This window comes from Vanacampus margaritifer, chromosome 13, assembly GCF_051991255.1.
Source record: "Vanacampus margaritifer isolate UIUO_Vmar chromosome 13, RoL_Vmar_1.0, whole genome shotgun sequence".
Classification (NCBI taxonomy): Eukaryota; Metazoa; Chordata; class Actinopteri; order Syngnathiformes; family Syngnathidae; genus Vanacampus; species Vanacampus margaritifer.
Window position 1 is genome coordinate 13,581,528 of NC_135444.1, and position 21,828 is coordinate 13,603,355.

Consider the following 21,828-nt stretch of genomic DNA (forward strand, 5'->3'; position numbering starts at 1 on the left):
GTTAATTAAAAAAAATGCTTTAGTTTTTAAAATAAAGGCAGCCTTTTTTTACTTGACTTATTTAACTATTAATCTTTTAATGGCAAAACACGAATTGTTTGGCCTTGGCGAAGATCTGCACTTGACTGTGTGCCATTCTTTTGCTTTTTTTTTTTTTTTAGTTCATGTGCCACTTGAAAAACTACCTTATTTGGGTTTAATTACGATGAAGTGTTTGAGCTACTCTTGAGAAATAAAATGAAGCTACAGCTCCCAAGTTATAAATGTCTTGATAGTTTATAGTTTATATATACTTTTTTAAAGTACATAATCAATTATAATTGTTTAAAACACAAGTGATGCCTATGTAATAATTTGCCTTTTGACAGAAAAGGCTGACATGCAATCCAGCCATCTTTCAAACAATGAGTTTTTTTTTATTGTCTCCAGGAAGTTGTCCATTATCTTTGCAGCACCCAAATGGACCCTGAAATGTATTTATATTGTCGAAAGTGCTTTAGAATTGTATTAAACCTCCCCAGGCAGCAGAAATAATATGATGTGGGCCATTTAAAAGAAATGGCCTTCCCCTCTTCGCCTGCTTCAAAGACACAGCAGCTTTGTGTTGGTTGACAAGTCCAGCAGCCTCGAGGACAGAATGCAACACAAGTTTAGATTAACAGTAATCCTCTGTTCTATTTGTTAACAGCCCGCCCAAATCTCTTTGTTTATCGCTGGTTTTCCTTTAATAGTCTTTGAACTTCTGATGAAGTAGCAGTCTGAGCGGCTGATCTATTGGCTATGCACGCTGTCACAGAGAAAAGAAAATGTCACACATTGAAACACTGTTGAGTGTTCGACTCAGAGATTCCCACACAAATTTCAACTCGGCAGAAGCGCTGAGAGCAAGACAAGTTGTGAGAGCCACTGTTGCTTCTTTTCTTCTTTCAAGAGCATCCCCATCCATCTCACGCTAGTCAGACGGCACAATGAGCAAACACCATGGGCACGTTTAAAATCGAGCCTCACCTAAATGCCTCGAAACTCGCAAATAACATCGCAGAAGACACTGACGCTTCATAACATTTCTGCATCAATTCATTTCCAATTAAAGCAGCCGAAGCGGAACAAAACTGTTTGTGCCGGTTAGCCACTGTGCTACTCCTCAATTGAGTTACAACGGAGAAGACCATGTCCTCTTGGGTGAGACTATCATGTCCGCTGGCAAACAAATAAGAGGTCAACCGGGGAACACATGATGTAGGTCAATGAAATTTGATCGGACGTGTAATAATGTTGTCATTGATACTTCTTGAAAATTTGACAAAAGACAGAAGAGAAGTAATAAGTGTCTGCAGTGGAACTTTAAAGGTCAAAAAGTTGGATTTCAAAATGTTTTTTTTCCCCGTGGAAAATATTGGAAACGGATATCAAACTGTCATGGTCATAAAACTTTTATTAGAATGTTTTGTTGGTTGCATAGCTTAAAGCAGAGCTCACCAACATAGCCACCCCCCCACTTCACCCACCCACCCCCAAGGACCACATGAGAAGTCTGCAGGCCTGTTCTACAAATAGCTCACCAGTGATTGGACATGGACACAATAGAAATATTGTTGATGGGATGGTTTAAAAAAAAAAAAATTCTCTTCTTTTTACGAGCTGTTATTGAGCTGATTTTTTTCCCTTTTTTTGTGAGCTGTAATTTACCTGATTTAAAAAAAAAAAAAAAAGTTTATTTATCTATTTATGTATTTATTTATTTATTGCTTTGACCTCCAGACTTTTTTTTTTTGCAGTTAAAGGTGCCTGTGAACTCAACTCACTTCACAACAAGCTGTAGTTAACAGTGAGCAATTATATTTATTGTCACTCCCAGTTCAAATTTACTGTCAAACTAAACATAAAGAGAAAAATGCTAATGCCAGCTAGCAAACAATGTAAAATGCCGTATGTAAAACGACTAGCGTTGGTGTCGCAATGTTGTATCGACGAACGAGAAGTTGTTGTTTCTTTAACATTATAGAAATAAACTTAAAAAAAATAAGTCAAAAATTCATGTAGTGTTAATTTAACTTCTTAAAGCAGTAAAACACTGTACTTTACCTTTGAAAACGGGTGTGATGCATATGGTGGCTATAAGTCAGTGGCTAGCTAATGGCTAACTTGTCATGTCATCGCAGGGTGGCATGATGATACTGAAATATTATGTAATGCTGGACCCTGCAATGGGACACACTGGTGTCTTACTGCTTAGAATATAAATTGGTGTATTCTTTACATGACTTCCTGTCTATATCCTTCTTTAATTATTAACAGTCCTTGTCGAGACAAAATAATAAGTGTTGCAAAAAAAAGATAAATCAAGAGTTCATGTGGATGGTTGCTGAACTGAGCTCGAGTGTGGTAGATTTTGCTGCAACACTCTATTATACTATTCCTTTAAATATCATCATACAACATATTTAATATTCACATTTTGTGATCTACCAGTTGATATTGTTTAAGTAAGTTATTTTTTATAAGACATGTTATGTTGTTTTTAGTCTCTCTTTTTTTATGTTTATCCCACTGAGTGACTTTGATATCAGTGTTGCTTCAAAAAGGCAAAACAAAAAAGGGCAGGAGCAGGGGAGCCCAGTAACTCTTCCCCCAGAACGCCGACACTGTTCGGACCTAATAGGACAATTTAAAGTGTGCAATTAATCTAACATCATACATGCATGTTTTGGGAGATGTGGGGGGACGTTTCGTTTTTGTGGCCAAAGGAAACCCACAAAAGCACAGGAAGAACTGCAACTCGACAAAGGTGGGCTGGTGCCTGGATTCAATTCTCCGACCTCTGACCAGCTGTTGACAGATGTGCAAGCCACTAGCTCACTCATTGTGCTGCCCTGCAATGTTACCAATATTTGAAGGGGAAAAAAGTGAAAGAAAACGTGAAGACAGACACACGGAAAAGAAAAAAAAACATGGAAAGTTCTTTTTTTTTCCCCCCTCAAGCACAATTGCACATATTTTTATATTGGACAAAAAAAAATGCTTTGTCTGTTAGTTATGCCTTGATGATGTTCTCTAACTTCCCTGGTGATGTGGACCAGACAAAAGCAAAGGAGCGCCGATATGATCCACAACATGTATATTTTTTATACTTTATGAAGTAAGGGGAAAAGCAATTCAACCGGATCAAAAGTGCACGAGCGAGGAAAAGAAAATAATGTATGCTTTTGTTCGATTCTTTGAAGACGACATGTGTTGCGCGTTGCCCGTTTCCAGCATCCAAAATTTCAGCACGGAGCCGATTTCGATCATCGGAAGGTGTATGTGGTTCGCAGGACTGAAGAGAATGGCAGCGCAGGCCAGCCGTGCGAAGCTCACATCCTTGCCCTTGCAGGTAAGATGCTCCTTTTTCGCTCTCTGTTCCGTGACAGCTTTTTGTCTTAAATACTAGTTAACCCCACAGGCGTCGACGTGTGTCGGAACACGGATATATATATATATATGTGTCAAGTTATTTAGTCTGACCTGTCATGAAGAGCTCATCAGCTGAGCTCCGATAGCTGCAGGAATGTCCCGGCTAGCTTGACATACTAGCGATGTACGCTAAGACAACTTTGCCCACGAGTGTCGTTATGTGCTGTTTACACTTGTGGACGGATTGCTGTTGTTTCGACGTTCGGCGTGTAACGTTAGCCAGCAGCGTCGTTTGTTTACAACGTGAAGCTAACGCTCGTTAGCTCGTCTGTGTGCAGTTAGCATGCTACAGTTAGCTGTCTGCACACGTAGAGCTGTCAGGACGTAACACAAGGGGGGAAAGACACTTGACGTTTCACGCTTCTTCTTTTTTTTTTTTTTTTTTAAAGCCGAGATGCTATAACCGATGCGTTAAAAGCAGCGTTAACACGGTTTGGCTTTTGTACTGTATTTATGTGTCACAAAGAAGATGCGCCGCTGCGGTGTCTGCCCAGACAGCCCCACAGACATACTTGTCAGTAACGTGACAGCGCATTTGATTTTACATGTTGACTCGCTAACTCACTGACTGGCCGTTTTGTTTAACATACATCTCTAATCCCTGATTGTGAGCTGTCTGGGCTGTGACATCCATCCAGCTAACGCCTTTTCCGCGTCCATTGCAGTCAAAACCTGCACTTTGCTTGTATCTCTGTAAAGATTGTTTAAAATAAATAAATAAATTCCCACCGGATTTAAGTGAATGTACTATGACAGAGAAATGACTCAGTTGGATGATAAGGGAACTGAGGGGAAAGAAACTTGATGTTTGTGTCTTGAATTTTTGCAGATGCTGTAAAGGAGTTTGAAGACTTTATAATGCAAAAGAAGATGAAAATTCCCAAGATGTCCATCAGGAATTCAGGAAATTCAATCGAAAACAGTTTTGGAGGAGATAGGATGCCGCTCAGGCATAAAAAGGTAGGTGATGTTTTGAGCACACACCATGTACATGAAGGGGAAAATAAGTAGACAACTAGCAACAATAATGATACACAACATATTAATTAATTGCTAGTAAACCATCATTGTCTGCATTTTTTGTTTGGGGTAAATATTTTGTCATTTGTCTAAATTCTGTCTTCATTTTATCCCCACTATTTGGTCTAAATAAGACTGAAGGGTTACATGCTCCAAGCAAACCAGTAGAAGCTTATCCATGCTTTTATCCCTGTAATGGTTAGTCTGACTGGACTCCCTCAAAAGAGCGTCAAACGGCTTCAGCTCAGGTTCTGACGAGAACATTGATCTGAAGATATTGCTTTAAACTGCTTTCCAGTCAGCTGTGGAATAGATTTAAACATTCTGCTGCTAGTCTGTAAATCCCCGAGTGGTTTAGGTCTGAATATATTAAAGGATGCTAGTTGAATATCAACCAATTAGGGTTCTGAGGTCTGCATACTTGGTCAATAAGTGGAGCACAGACTTCAAAGCAAACATGGTGAAGGGGCATTTCGTTGTTATGCTGCAGACAAATGGAATAAGCTGCCCACATAAGTGAAGTCAGCCCCAAGTGAACTGGTAAAGTCTTTTAAAGCTAGTTTATGAACTCTCTTTTTTTCTTACATTCCTAAGATTAAGGTCGTTCAAAGCATTTCTATGATTATTTTTTCCAAAATCTTGTATTTGCACTGAATGTTCTTTTAGTCATTTTAGTAAGCTACTTTTTATTTTATTTTTAACTTTGCTTTTAAATCCCTTTAACTCCTTTGTTTGTAAATTATTTTAAATGTTTTACTTTTAGGTGAAGCACATTGAGTTAGTTGTCTTTTATATGAAATAAACTTTTCTTGCCTTTTTAAATAGGAACCAAAATAGTTATGAAAGCTGTCGGTGGGATGCAATGCTTTTCTACTCCACTTTATTAAAACCGCATTTAAAAACTACCACTCTGAAAGTGAGTGTTGTTTTAACGTATTTATACAGCTATTTTGAAGTGTTTGGAGCTCAAAGAATTTTGTAGACCCTTCTTGAATGTGATTTGAGTGGTTTTGCTATTTGTGAAATGTCAAGCAAACTGTAAAGAGGGATGGCTGTGACATATTTGTATATGGTGGGTGTATATGTGTATTGGGCTCCCACCCAAAATCCCTCACACTATTTTTACCATATGGTGGATTAACACAAATTCCAGCACTCTGGACAGATGCCCTTTCACAGACAAATCCTCTGAGCGGCTCATCAGGAACTCTGTGACTCCTCTTTAGTTCTTCGTGAGATTCCCACACTCATCAAAAAACATGTGCACACGGTGTGCATTTTTTCCCTTCCCTGTTGGGGGTCGTTTCAGTCCTTTTGAGGGCCATAATTGACGAATATTTATTATTGTGTATTATGAGCATGTCGGTTAAATGTTTTAGGGAATTTTCCTGTATTTCTGAAGGGATTTGATTGTTTCTAAAATTTGCATGATTGGCTGGATAAAATGCTCTTGTAGGTTCTCTAAACCCTGCTTTATTTTATTTTTTTAGAAGTCTTATGTACATTTAAGTATGATATGAAATCAGTTTTTGTTGCAACTTGAATGTGTTCCCATAACATTTGATGACATCTTTCAAATTGTTTTGGACCGGAATACAAACCTATTCAAAACAGTGACTGCGCAGACCTCTGAATTGTGAACTGTTCTCCTCCAAAGGCCCTATCTCAGGACCATGGCCGCCCCATTTCAAACTCCTCCAAAAGTTTGGCAGCAGTGGTGGCTCGCCTGGAGAGAAACGCAGCCAGCTCCTGCATGGAAGGCGAAGAGGACCTCGATGAGGATCGACTAGCCGAGGAGGGAGAGGATGCTGACGATGAAGACGAAGATATGGAAGCTGAACAGCATCAGCAGGAACATCATCATCATCACCACCACCAACAGCAGCAACAGCAACATCTGGAAGTGGACACCGATGTGGCCGCGGCGGTGGTTCCTCGCGTGCTATACGACGAGCTGGTGGTCAGCTACAGGCAACAGGAGGAGGAGATGAAGAGGCTGCAGCAGGAGCTGGAGAGAACACGTCGGCAGCTGCTGCAGCAGACCAAGAAACTAAAGGAATATGGCAGCCTGCTAACCGAGGTCAAAGAACTCCGGGACTTCAATCGACGGCTGCAGGACGTGCTTCTCATGAGGCTGGGCAGTGGTAAGGCAAAACATATTTGCACCTATCCTACATTTTTCTACTTTACCTCGTCTCGTCCCCGTAAATTCCTGCGGTGGAAATGGGCCTTTTGAGTTCTATGTAGTTCGGTCAGCATCAAATATGTTGCTTTTGATCATGACTACCTAAACTGGATATGTATAAAAAGTCTACACATCCCTGTTCAAACGCTTCCAAATGATCAAAAGGTTTTTGTGATTATATATTTTAAAAAAAAAAGAGAGAGAGACTTCAAAACGTTCCCACTGGTTAATATGACCTATAACCTGCACAACTCAATTGAAAATGACAATTCTTTTTGAGAAGTAAGAATAAACATATGAGGTAATATGGTCTGTTCACCCTCATTCATAACTGGAGGCACACACTGGTCACACTCATGTTAAATAGGAGGCAGCACACATTTGCCACCATTTAAAATGCCTCGGATCAATCCCAAATTAACTTCAATGTTCTAGGAGGCTTTTTCCTGACATTGTTTCAGCTTTTTAGCAGCAGCCTGAGGGTTTTGTGTTAACACTGACTACCTTAACTAAAGCCCTATTCCATATAAAAAATAAAATAAAAAAACTTTTGACGATAAGCAGTGTTGTGTATACCAAATTTACCTCGATTTCATCGGACCATAACAGATTTTTCCACGTGTGAAATTTTTTCCCCACTCTACCTTGACATATGAAGATGAGAGATTCTTCTCACATGTACTAAACAGCAAGTACTTGTTGCCAGAAATTCCTGCAGCTCGTTCAATGTTGCTGTTTGCCTCTTGGCAGCCACACCAACAAAAGTCTTTTCATCACTTTTGGAAGGACGTGCACTTCTTGGTAATGTCACTGTTGTGCCATATTTTCATGCCATGTCTTCACTGCGCTCCACGAAACAGTTCAGTATGCTTAAAGCCTTGGAAGCTTGTGTCCTTCGCTTGTCTGATAGCTTTGAACAGTTAAATCCCTCTGATGTGACTAAGATGTGACTACAAAAAATATCAGAAAAAGCGTGTGCACTTTTCCTCTATTTTTTTCCCTCCATTTGATTTGGGTCGCAATGAATTATGTATTTAAGTTTTAACCCTGGAGAACCCACGGGGTCAAATTTGGCCCCTATAAATTCTGCTACTCAAATAACAAGGACCTTTTTTTCTTTTTTTTTTTTACAAATTTAACTTCAAAAGTCCAGAGTGCCACTTCTGACCCCTGCCTGGGGCCATCTAGTGGATAAATATTGCACTTACATGAGCCATAGTGGTGGTGACAAGATGGCTGGCAACATGCTGTTTTGTTGAGCTGGAAATCAATCCAAACAAAACCATCTTCTCAGCAAACCATCAGATGGTAAAATTAAAAAAAAAATAAATAATTGTTTATCTATTTCATATCATGTTGCAGAATGCCTAGGAGTATGTTTTATATATATATTTTGATAAATTAGCAACTCTGAGCTAGTTAAAAAAAAAGGGTTAAAATTGAAAAAACATATATTTTGATGTTCAGTGAACTTATAGCAGTCATTTAATGTATAATTCATAATTTTCCAAAGAAGAAAAGAGTTCTTGGGTTCTCCAGGGTTAAAATTATTTATACTAGTCTAATTTTTTGTATCACAGACATCTGGCAGTTGAACAGGGGGTGTGTAAACTTTTTATATCCTCTGTATTTGTAGTGAAGTCTTTGAGGTTAAACCCAATCCGTTCTGCTCTGGTGTTAAGAATTTTGAAGGAAATTTTCCCCATTTGGAAATAATGGAAATAGAAATAATCTGATTGAGGGTCAAATTGTCACCACTATGCCTTTCAACCTGACAGACCATGTTTTAAATTGCATTTTAATATTCTTAAGTTGCATTGCTGCACCACTTATCCTCACTTGCCAATTTCTAGAAAACAGAGAGGATTCAATCTACAGTCCTTAAACTTCATCAGAGATTCCACCGTAGTAATGATTCATACGCATCGTCTTGATCTTGTCACACCACGTTGTGAAAATGAATGCAGAAATTACAACGTCAAAACACCTTGTGCACTGCGTATTAAACAAAAGTGTGGCTTCTGTTCACTCCCGTAAATAAGAGCGCAAGTTGTTTAATGTTTTTTTCTGATATATTTGACAGTGACATATTGTAATAATAAGCAACGGCTGTATTTAGTTTGTCTATTTGGCACAGTAATTTTAAAGACACATTTAAACCTCGCACAACAATGCAATTATAATTCAGCAAATGGTTATGAATAGGTCCAGGACAGCCATAAATTTAGTCCAGGAATTTGTGTGGGCGAGTGTTTGCAAGTTCAGTTGCCCAACAATGTAAAAAAAAAAAAAGCACTTCTGGCAGATTTCTGTCAGTGTAGGTTTGGACCAAGAAGCCTGGTCACTGGCTAGACTATCTAATGGACAGGCAAGCAAGAGATTAGAGCACCCTTGGGTGTCTTTGTACACAGGATGGAGTGCACTGCCTGATATTAAAACTCATCAGCTACGTTAGAGCTTAACATGGCCGGCCACCAAGCCAGCTTAACCACTGGGCTAAAATAACCTCCTGTCCCCAGGCACAGGCAAGTCTAGGATGAACCAGACGAACATTTGGGCACTCCTCCAGTGCTTCAAATCTCAAACCTCATGCCAGCATGCTAGTAGATACCACAACACTACATTGTCTTGTGCAACTGCTTGTTACTTTACAGCTTTCCAGTAATAGTGTTTATCTAATGTTCAACTCCTTCTTTTCCTCTGTAGAGCCCATGCACGACAATGGCACTCAGACAATCAAGGCTGAGGTAGTCGAACCCATCGTTGAAAGCCAGGAAACATTCAGAGAAGAAGCCAACACCAGTTCCAGCTACTCACCATCTCCGAGAACGGTCTACACATGCAACGATGGCAAGGTCAGCCTTTTAACTTGATCCAGTATACATGTGGTTAATACCTCTCGTTTCATCCATTTTTAAAATATAAGAATGGACTGACAAAACAAAACAGTATTTTTTATTGTATTTTTTTTTTTTTACAATGCTTGGCTAAAATACTACATTCCTAGAATTTTTTACATTTGCTATTTTTAGGTCTTTTAGGGCTACAAATTAGTGAAAATGTGATATGTTTGCTACTTTCACTTTTATTATGCAGCTTTATTAACAGAGAAACCCATACAGAGTTAGTCAATATTCAGTAATGACAAGCTACATATCGTCGTTGGTGGGCAAAATCCTCACTTCTCCAAAATCACTGCTTTTCAGGAAGTCAGAAGAAAAAAAATACCATCATGCTTGAGTTACTAGTTCAAGTTATTATACCTTTTATTGTTTTCATATATCGTTGCACATCAACACACCACCTCACAGTCATGTTTAATTGTTAATTTAATACTCAATACTAGGAAAAAAAACAAATGTGCTGGTTTGATGAAAATGGTTTAATATGGTGCCAGCCAACCACGCAAAAAAAAAAAAAAATAATAAAAACTTTTAATAATTCCCAAAAGCAAAAGACTGGTTATGGTATAAAACCATGAGCTGACTCAGCAGTTTATAAAGAAGGAAATTAATCTTCACCTCAGTGCACTTACCTTTGTGGCTGGCACATTTCCTTCTCTACCAATGCATTACACAGTGAATCAATTTTTAACAAAACAGGCTTTCTCAAAAGTAACGAACCTAACTGATGTGCAGGATATGCTTGGTGGGCTGGATTTAAAAAAAAAAAAAAATGTTTTAAATGCGTCCGTGTGTGGCCTTTGCCCACACTTGCAATAAACGATATATGTAGAGGTTTTCACATATGATGGCTGTTTTCTTTTTTTTCTTTTTTTTTTCCAGGAAAGCTCAGTATTGTTCATTCGATTTGGCATCATAGGGCAGCACGGTGGCTGACTGGTTAGCACGTCCGCCTCCCAGTGCAGAGGACGTGAGATCGAGTCCAGGCTTCGGCCTTCCTGGGTGGAGTTTGCATGTTCTCCCCGTGCTTGCGTGGGTTTTCACCGGGTACTCCGGTTTCCTCCCACATTCCAAAAACATGCATGGCAGGTTAATTGAACACTCCAAATTGTCCCTAGGTGTGAATGTGAGTGTGGTTGTTCGTCTCTGTGTGCCCTGCGATTGGCTGGCAACCAGTTCAGGGTGTACCCCGCCTACTGCCCGAAGCCAGCTGGGATAGGCTCCAGCACCCCCGCGACCCTTGTGAGGAAAAAGCGGCCAAGAAAATGGATGGATGGATGGATATATATATATATATATATATTTTTTTTTTTTGTATGTGGGTGAGTATGTGTATGTGCGTTTGTGCGTGCGTGTGTGTATTCATCAGTACACCTCAAGCCTATTAAAAAAAATCCCATACTAATAATATAATATAATAATAAATTGCCAAATGCAGAAACATCAATGTAAGTTATCACGATGTGGTGGCTCTCGCTAACAGACAGAATTAAGTAACCAGAATTAGGTTAAATGATGGCTGTTTTCTTGATGGTACTTAACTGAGCAAATTCAGGGCCTCTTGGAGATTTGACTTTTGATGTTCAATCATATCAGCCACCTTGCATTCAGAGTAATTCAAATGTTGCCTTCGTACCTCACTCCCCAGGGGTTCTGGATTTTTACCAGCAGGTCACAAGTCCCTTTACTGTGCAGGAAACACTATTTCCTTGTAACAAACATGAACTTGAGCTCACCTGCAATCAGTTTTTTCCCCCTGTCCAGCTCTGGCAGGAAAACAAGGTTGAGAAGATTATTATTGTTCCTGGAGGCCCGGCCAGCATCATCAGTGTTTATTAGCCAGTTAGGCTTGCCTATAATGCAACCAGCATCCTGTCTCTGCTGACAGGACTGCAATTGGTACTACAAGCTCTGGGACCTGCAGCCACCTCAGGCGTGAAGAACTCTTGCAAATGAGAACCCTCCTTTACATCAGGGACCCCGTATTAATTATTCGCACGAGAGAAATTCCAAGTGACTGACAGGTCAGCCCCAGCGAGAGGCTCGGACTGGCGTGAAGGAAGGAGGGGAAAATAAACGCAAGGAACTAGAAGCGAGAATGAAAACAATCTTTCCTAACTTGACGGCAGAGGAACGAGTCTGGCCCGCGGCCTAAAGCACATTAGCTGCACAGGGAAAATCCTTTTGGACTCGGGCCTAAAGACGTTAGAGTGATAAGAGAGCTGAGTAAAAGCAAGTCAGATATGACCCCTGCTGCTTCTGCCCACCTAAATGACGAGGGCAGACTGCCGGGCTGGCAATCGGCTTGGTGTGCTTGAGACCTGCTTATGCAACAGCCTGTGGAGAGATACATGCTAAATTCACGGTGGGAGTAATCCACCCTACGAGCAGCCAGTGGCTTGAGCTTACTTGTGTATCCTAGTAGTGGGCGAAAGTTGTGATTCTTGGGATTAGCTGTGTGGTTTAAGTAAGAGTCGGTTAAGGTGTCTTCTACCGTGGCCTACCAATGATCTGCTTGGTTTCAAGGTCCTGATTTGGCTCATACCGCTAATTCACTCGAGCAGACTGTGGTGGGTGTGTTGCTGAACATAAATTATGAACTCATTCACTGCCATTGACGGCTATAGGCGTCAAAAATTAATTTGAACTATTTCTTTCTTTTTTTTTCTGGAGAGCTCAGTATTGTTCATTCGGTAATTTTACCGATTTGACATGTCATCATTGGTCTTTTTTTTTTTTTTTGTATGTGTGTGTGCGAGTGTGTGTGTATTCATTAGTTCACCTAAAACCTATTAAAAAATCCCATACCGTTCACCTAAACCGAACACTTCTAGTTTCAATTTGAACTATTTCTATTAGCTTAACATATTTTCCACTTTTGTTAACTCTTTCACTGCCAGACGTTTTCAGAAACGGGATGTCGCCAGTGCCAGCCGATTTAAGCATTTTGACTGATCTTTCAAGGTCCTTTGGACTATGGAAACACACATACTACCAAATGAAAGATTGAACTCTCATCTTTCATCAGAAAGAAAAATCTACCTTATTCCGTTCTTCAGTAATCAACAATAGAAAATGGTTAGTTTCACCGAAATGCTCTGTTTTGAAACAAAAAGCGGAGAAAAAGAGCTTTTTGTGAAACAATGTTATTTCATGCACTCTAGTGAATTCTACACTTCTTTTTGTCCATGAATGATGCCACAAACACCTAAATAGTGCTTTACTTCTGTAATACACCACCACCAACAATGAAAAAGTGCAAGGGGACGGAGCAGGATTTGCACAGCAGATACGTTTCACTTCGATTGTCCGTTTCGCGTGCAGACGTTACACTTTCTTGACGTCCTTTTTTTCCGGGGAATAGCAAGTAGCAGACTGTACACACTCCTCCGATGAATATGCATTGGACTCGGGGCACTCTTCGTCGTCCGATTGAACGTCCGCCTGAGCGTCCGCCTGAGCGTGCTCGGTTGTGCTCCACGTTTTCCGGTGTTAGCATCGCTAGCTCGTGAACCTTTATGATGTCGTCATAGCCGCCGCGTCAGCGCTTCCAACTTCGGCGTCAACCTCGGAGTCACCATCATCATCACCGATGATGATCATCGTCGTCATCAATGTGCTCTTTAGCATTGGTCGATGCTTTTCGTCTTTGAAAAAAACTGCTCGAGCGTGAGCCGCTTGCAACCGGTCGCCATGTTCTCTTCCCTTCCCCAGCCATTGTCCCTTCTTGTCTTCTACTGACGCCTACCCAATCTTGTAAAAAGAGAGTCATTGCTGCCATCCAGGGGCCAAAAATAGTCATTAGGCTAACTAGATCTGCTTGAAACTTTCACCACAGCTGGCCAAGGCTTTCCTCCACCCGTTTCCCCCCCCAAAAAAATTGGATGACGTCTTTTAACGTCATTGGCGGCCCTCCGTAGGTTTTTACTTGACGTCTTTTAACGTCCATGGCAGTGAAAGAGTTAAGAGTATGAAAACCTAGAATATTCCATTTTGAATCACTACTGCCACCTGCTGACGAATAATGAAACTTCACATACCGTTCTTCACATTCACACCACGCACATTACGTCACAGGCGCTGGAAATTCTAACCCGAATCCAGTCTGAAAACTATTGGTCAGAGGTTTGCAGGAGTATCCATTGTGAACAGCTAAGGTGTTAATCTACTAATTAGAAGGCATTTCAGTCATAAATGGTTAGATAAAAAGCTTATTATTAAGTTAATTTGGGGGGGAAAGTTCCATATTGCAACTTTAAATACTTAAAAACACTTAATGTGCTTTTCACCCGCACGTAGGTACACCTTGGTGGCGGGATCTGGGTGGAGGAGGAGAAGTGGCACCAGTTGCAGCGCACCCAGGGGGACTCCAAGTTCACAAAGAACCTGGCCGTCATGATCTGGGGCACCGAAACCCTCAAAAACCGCAGCGTCACCGGAGTGGCGACTAAAAAGAAGAAAGACGCCCTTCCCAAACCTCCGCTCTCACCAAGCAAGCTGAAAATTGTCAGAGGTAAGTGGTTCACCCGCTCGGCCGCTTTCGACGGTTCTTCTAACCCTTCACCCTTTGCCTTGGCCGCAGAGTGTCTGTACGACCGAGTGTCCCAAGAGACGGCAGACAGTGCGGAGATAACGCAACGATTGTCCAAAGTGAACAAATACATTTGCGAGAAGATCATGGACATCAACAAGTCCATCAAGAACGAGGAGCGGCGGGAGTCCAAGCTGCTCATCAGACAGACAGTCAAGATGGAGAACTTCACCTATGACGGCGTGTAGAGAGCAAGTGTTCTTCTTGCGCCCCCCCAACCTCTCCCTCCTCCCCATCACGCAAAGGTCAAAGGATACGGAGGGGACTCGGTTTGTGTGCGTTTGAGGTTGTTTTTCACGGTCTCAGCAGCGCCGCAATTGCTTCAACTCATCGGATTGGTTGTGGTGTAAAACACCAAAGGCCCATTTTTTTTAAGCCAGCATGGCCCAGTTAGCCCATTTAAGTTACAGACAGCTTTACTCGACAGCCAGATGGGAACAAGAAAGAGTGTTTTTTTAAAAATAAGTTTTACTATAGAATCAGTTTGAAGAAATGGTTGGCCTACGTATGTGTGCGTTCAGAGATTGTGAAATTAATGTATTGTTCTGTGTCAGAACATCACTCTGAGTCCTTTAAGCTTTTAAAAAGTAAAAGATGACTTCCCTGGATAAAAGTCTTCAGTTGTTGTACGGTGGGAAACTAGTGTTGGTTTGAACTGTTAAGATATTTTTATTTAGTTGAGAACCGAATATCTGCAGTTGCTACTGAACTGGCCTTTCGAAACACTCGATGATAATGAATAGGTCTTACTACGTGACAGATATATTTTTTGGATTGCAGCATTTTCTTGCTGCAAGAGATTGTTGTGGCTTACAGGTCAATCACAACACATTTTGCTCACAAAATTTAGTAGGAATTGTACAAAATGGTACTTTTTGGTTTTTTTTAAGGGATGGGCGAGTACCGATACCAGGTATCGGTATTGGGCCAATACCCAGCCTTGGATGTGGTCACCCTCTTGTGGCCGTCTTGCGATCAGGAACTAAAAATTCAAAATTAGAAGAATAGAATATTGCCATTAGTTTTAAACAATTTCAACGAGAAATGTTATATTGGGATAAATAGGTCTTTAAAGTAATCTGGTGTATTTTTGGGGGGTTGGGGGGATTTTATGTATCAAAAGTACTAGTGGTATCAACTTGATATCTCTATCAGTGGCTGCTCAAGGTTGAGCGCACGTTCTGGTGTCAGGCTGAAAAAATAAGTGGGTATCAAACATGCCTATTTTGTATTATGCGATTTGATGAAAAGAATGTGTAGAAAGACTCATGGCTAAATTTGTTGACTAAAATCTCTGATGCTGCTTCCTTAAACATGAAAAACAAGCACCATCTGCTCAACAAAGCATACAGTACTTCAAATAGAATAAGAATAATAAATAACATGAATACAGAGATTCATTTTGTGACCTTGAGCTCTACAAAATGCGCTATATGGATCTATGTTATGTGCTATTTATTTTTATTAGAAAACAAACAAAAAATGCCATATGGAACAAATGGGAACTTGAAACCAACCAAATTAAAGCACATTGTTTTTTTTGTTTTTTTTTTCATTTTTATCTGAACCTAAAATTATACATGGAGTCCCATGTATGGTATTTGAAGTATCTACAGTTGCTCTTTTGTATTTGGAATATGTTAGTTTTGTACAATTTCCTACTAATTTACCGCAAGAATATTTAAGAACTCCTAAAAATTGCTATTGCACAATGACCAAGCCCTATGAAACGTGTTTGTCGACAAAAGTTGTCCGTATTGAACACTCGGACTGTTGAACAAGCAGCGGTGGAGCAGGAAAGGCCTTAAATGGATTTGGCAATCACCAGGGCGCATCATGCCTTTGGCTTTTCTAGTGAGCTGTGATTGTAGTTGAAGTTGGAGTCTTGAGACTTGACGTGCACTTTTGCTGCGAGAATGTACGAGTTGGCTATCGGTACTGTCACGAGCGTCAGTGGAGTCGAACCTGAGCCGAGCCGCGGCTCAGGTCTTGCGGGGAGAAACGCTGTGGGTAAAGCTGTCTTGAGACGCGACTGTTTTGTTGACGTATTGTGAATGACACTATTCTTAAGAAATGCCATTGGGGGGGAACTAAATATGGCCACACAAGGGACTTTTTAAGTCAGACTTGTCCTTTGTTCATTTTGTGTGTTGTTTCGTCCCACTTTTTTTTTTTTTTTCCATGGCTGTTGGCCCTCTGAAACGAAATGTTGGCGATTGAAATCTCAAGTGTGAGCCAACAGAGGCAAAACTGTGAATCTGCCGCAGAGCTGCCTGTCAAGCCTTTGCTCCTTTTCACACTTGCTTTTTGTTTCTTTTCTTTTTTAACAGTATTTCCAAAGTTCAGCTCAGCATTTTGTTAAGCTATCTTACGATATTGTCGTTTGTTTTTGTTTTGTTTTTGTCTTGCAGTCCAGTTATAAATGATCTGGACAAAAATATCTAATTGATGTCGCTATCATGTATGTTTATCTTTTTTTTTTTTTTACATTCTTTATGAACTTTTTGTTGTTTTCCCATGGGACTTGTTGGCTTTAAAGTGTGACGTAGAGCCCTAAACAGAACAAACATCTCCCGAGCCAAAGCGATCAGCGATGCAAAGCTGGAGGTATTATTAGAGAAGCCTCACTCTTAATGTAAATTTGTAAAGGTGACAAATCATTTACATCGAATGCACTTTAAACGTCAATTTGGCAATCTTAAAAAGCCCCTTTGGGGTATTAGTGGGGTTTTTTTCTGTGTCTAAATACTAAATTAAGGCCAAACAATCATTCTATTATCATGATGCACCTTAAAATGTTTTTTTGTGAGTGAGTGGCGAGGTATGTTGTTGACATGCCAATGCTGAGCGGTAAACTTGATAGATTTATTACGCAAAAGAATTATCAGATGATTATAACTGGAATCTATAACAGAATGTTGGTCGTATTAAGTCATGTCTTTGTTTTTTACAATTATGGTTAATATGAGCCAAAGTGTTGAATGTGAAACAAACGGGATGCTGACTGAATGATCAGCGTGGTTTGCACATTTAAAAAAACAAAAAGGCCCGTCCCAACTTAAAAAGTTTCTAATAGGGTTTCTAGTGTGTGTGTTTTTTTTTCCCTGTACGAAAAAAAGATTTTAGCTTTACAAGTGTTTGCATTGAGATGTAATTCTGTATTTCCTCAAATGGTGGCTCTCCAAATAGATGCTGTGCCCTAAATAATCACTCAGAACAAATAAATGGCACCATATTACCATAACGAAATACACTATAATTACCAGGGGTGGAACAAAAAAAAACGATTTAAATCATAAAATTGGTTTTGATTTAAAAGATGAGTACATTGGCCCTTGAATCATATCGCACCCCATGGATTTAGATGTTTATTATATTGACTCGGTTTTTTGGGGAGGTGCACACCTTATGCTGGTATATACATGTATGTATATGGATGTTTTTGTATCTTTATATACAGTTTATATGTGTATATATATATATATATATATATATATAAACAGTACTCGCACGCTAGTTCATATTGTAAAATGATTGTCTACTTTTCCCAAACTCTGTCATACCCTCTCGAAAATGAACCGTACCTTAATGAGCCGGAGAGTCCCATTAAAACATACCGTCCTTGAATCGTATCAAGATACGTATCGAATCTCCTTTTATTGGGAGAGATGCACACCCATAGCGATAACCTCAGTTCAGCGGCTGTGAGCCCATTTCCACACTCTTAACAGTTATGCTGACCAAAACAGCAGCACTTAAACCGTTTTCTGGTCTATATAAGAGGCCACTATTTGAGGAAATATGTTAAATGTGGTTTGAATGAAAGATACCCACTGTGCAAAAACAACCTTGCAGATATTCCCCCGATGCTGTCATGTATTGTTTTGTTGTCGTTTGATGCCAAAAGGAGTCGGGCGGCTAAAGAATGCAGGTCTGGCACCTTTTTTTTTTTTTCCTTTCTAGTCTTCTGAGGGACGTCATGTTTTGAACTTGGATTCGGCAACTTTGTAAGATGCGCCAACCGGACGAGTAACCCGAGCCGTTTGCTCCCGGCTATATATTAACGCCAGGCTCTTCCGTTGCTCTCACACTCACAAGTAGCACTGGATGAAAGAGGAAGTTGAAACCTCGCCAGCTGTGATTTCTCTTTTTGCGCCACCTCCAGTTTCTGACATGAAATCCGACCGGTGTTTCCAAATGCACATAGATCAAGATGACGCTCGCCAAGGTCTTGGCAGCGCACCTCCTACCGTTTGGACTGCTCGGTTGTACATAGGACGTCAAATGTTGGAGCCTCAGAGACAGTGCTGGGAGGAAGGCATTGTTTGGTCTCTATTTTTGATGACAGTATCAGTAACTTTGTATACAATCCACAAACCGGTTCTACTTCATCCAACTTTTCACCACCCTACCTCATTGTTACTCTGGTGTTTGTTTGTCAGTGACTCTAAGCTCTTTATGTGTATAGTCAAAAGAAAATCTATCGTAAAAAGTTATACCTGGTTACGCAACATGTACAGAATATATACATATATATCTTCTTAAAACACCTCGATTCACAATATTCTTGGAAAAAAGGATGTTTGTTGAGGATGCTGCTGTGCGTCGAGGGGCTGCGGCCGTGTTGTAATCCGCTCTTGGCTACGTCGTGCAGTGGCTCCCGTGCTCGTGTTTCGTGTCTGTGTTGCGTTTGGAGATTTCCACTGGTTGACGGTGCTACCAGCAAACCGTTCTATACGGACCTCAAATGGTGCTGTTTTTCTATGTTTTCAATTCCTCACGGCGAGGAGGGCGAGACGTGTTTTATTCAGGCGCGCCGACCACACCGCTAGTCCCTCAACTCTTTCGATTCAAGCCAAAACGCTTTGCAAAACGCTCAAACGCTTTTGCTGTTTCTGTGTCGCGTACATGCTATCCGCCCAAATACTGTTCTCTACTTAGTTGTGAGCCTCACGAGTACCTCAAAACCTGTTGATTTAAAAAAAAAAAAAAAAAAAGAACAAAAAGATGTGTCCGCTTTAAACGCCTGTTTGCTGCCAATGTTTTAAGTGTGTTTTGTGTAATGTTTAAGAGGAGTTCTGGAATATCGGTATTGATTGTCATTAGTTTCACAGGAAATAGATTCCACTGTCAGTTTGGGTTCATGACTTAAAAAGCAAAAGCAGAACATGTATGATTAAAAGAGAAGTCAACCCCAAAACTAGCCTAAATACGGTATTCTGCTCTATCAGTTAACCTTTACAGGTTGCCCAACCGTAACAGGGGGCGGCCATTTTGCCACTTGCTTTCAACTCAAAATGACATCACAGTTGCTCAGGTAATGACCAATCGCTGTTCACGTCTTTCCTAAATTTGGTCATGTGACATTCCCAAGCTGAGCCATGATTGGTTATCTGAGCCCTGAGCAACTGTGATGTCATTTTCAGTTGACAGCAAAAGTGGTAAAATGGCCGCCTCATGAGATTAATAAAAACGGCTGAATTTTGGACACAATATTAATCATAATGCTGTGTGAAGAAAACTTACGGGTTGACTTTTCGTTTAAAGTGTTTTTTGTTTTTAGTACTGTTCCAGTTGCTGAGTTAAGTATGATCCACTAACTTCATTCAACTTTTTTCTTTCAGGATGTCATTTTCAGTGTCAATGTAGCAATTAGTATCACGTTGTCAGACTGTGACCCAACACCGTACCGAAGTAAATATGTATTTGTGTTTTATTTTAGGAGATTTTCTAATGCAAAATTATTTTTGCAATTGTTTTTTTTTTTTTTTTTTTTAATCAACTAGTGGTGGGCTTTTGACTACATTTCTGTGATCAGCCATGGGGGAAGTTTACCAGAAATTAATCAATTATTATTTTTAATGGGGTAGAGAAATCTCTATAAATGAGCTATCAACAAACAAAATTATTAATTGATTGTTATGCCCATATGTAGTTTGAAGCAAAATAGTTAATTGATTGTTATGCCCATATGTAGTTCGAAGCAAAATTGTTAATTGATTGTTATGCCCATATGTAGTTTGAAGCAAAATTGTTAATTGATTGTTATGCCCATATGTAGTTTGAAGCACTTAAGCCATCTACAGGACTGTTTGGTACAAGTCATAAATATTTCTGACATTGTGTCCAAACCAAAAGGGACATTATCGTCATGGCAACTCTCACTTTTACCACCATATTAATTGTCCTTAATGAATTGAACTGTGCTGTACGGGCCCCTCTTTAGGTTTCAGTGCACTGCCATGCTCATTAAGGCAAGACAGGGTAATTAATGTATGGTGTTCCACCCCGTTGGCACGGTAATGTGAAAGACATTCTCATGATTTCGGTCAACACTCCCTCAGCCTGCTTTAGCCTCCCAGAGGCAACAACGTTCTATACTAGGCAATAGTGTGTGTGTGTGTGTGTGTGTGTATATACAGTATGTCCTTGCTCAACCGGCCACACCTCTGCTACGCTGGCAAGATGCTTAGCATCCTCTTATTGTGTCTCTTGCTGCATTCAGGAACATGTGTTTAGTGTAGAGAGAATAAAGAATAATAAATCCAGACTTTTATTCTATCAGCACTAATCTTGTGTTGGCATTTTTTTGGTCTTTTCAATTGCTGAATGTTTATTTCTCGATTCATGTTGGAAACTAATCTGCATTTTTATTTTTTTGTACTGTAAAAGACAGAAAATGTTTATTTGGTTGATTTACATCTATTTTAAATCTGGCCTTTTATTGGCCAAGCAATTTTGTCGTACACTGGAACCTAAGTCTTGATTAATGCACTCCTAAATCTGCTTGGTAAAACAAAAGTAACCCAAATTGTGAGAAATGGCTAACCCTGGATCCAAAAGTAACTGAGCCAATCCCGAGTTATTTTACAAACAGTATATGTGCATTGGGTTGAGGATTTGACCCAGCATGTTGGGTCAAGATTTTGATCCAGCCAGAGGTAAAAACTATCCAACCTGATAAGTTAAAGATGCCAGAAAATGTGTCACCAGTTTATGATAGTTGTGGCTAAAAATACACGTTTTTTACCATCCTTTTCTAAGAACAAGCATTAAATTGACTTCAACTTCAAGACACAAATGTCCAAAAATGGTAACTATCTTGAGCTTGTCAACCCAGACAAATCCATTCTTTAAAATGATTAACCCAACCATAGGTAAAAGTAACCCTATATGCTCAAAATTTACAGATAACCAGTGAGTGGGTTAGGAAAGCAACCCATAACATTTGTTTACTTCATGTTCCAAAAAGTCCTACCAAAATCAAATCATATAAATATCACAGCTTGGAAATAGCCTCATTTTAATCCAGTTCATCTGTTTAAAGTATCTTCATGCAGTTTTGCACTTTTTTTTACTCATGACTGCCACCTCTGGCCCAAAGCGGAACTGCAGCGTCTGTGTCAGGCTTGTTCATGGTGCGCGTACCACTCCACCAATCTCCTCCCCAAAGAAACTGGAGTGTGCAGGGTCCGCACACTCTACTATAAAGGGAAGGGCTCTAAAATGTTCCAAAATGGCTTCACTTTTAGTGCTTTATAGTTTCATGGAATAAGAAAATTAAAAGTTACATACAGTAACTGTGACATCACTTTGTGAGCTTCATCAATGAAAACACGGGAAAACTTCTAACTTCCATTGTGTGCTAGCGGTTAGCGCGTTTGTCTCATAGTTCT

At 40.0% G+C, this 21,828-nt stretch overlaps 2 protein-coding genes across 3 annotated transcripts in view; both read left to right on the top strand.

Moving 5' to 3' along the window:
- The window catches only part of agbl4 (AGBL carboxypeptidase 4), a 336,250-nt gene that overhangs the window by 256,667 nt on the left and 57,755 nt on the right, over nt 1–21,828 (top strand). The gene's annotated exons all lie outside the window — the stretch shown is intronic.
- Nucleotides 2,444–20,723, top strand: bend5 (BEN domain containing 5). Its single transcript, XM_077584578.1, is given in 7 exon segments — nt 2,444–3,266; nt 3,269–3,373; nt 4,283–4,413; nt 6,131–6,617; nt 9,365–9,513; nt 13,861–14,074; nt 14,144–20,723. Coding segments are annotated over 7 exon segments (1,353 nt in total). The 5' UTR covers nt 2,444–3,196; the 3' UTR covers nt 14,341–20,723.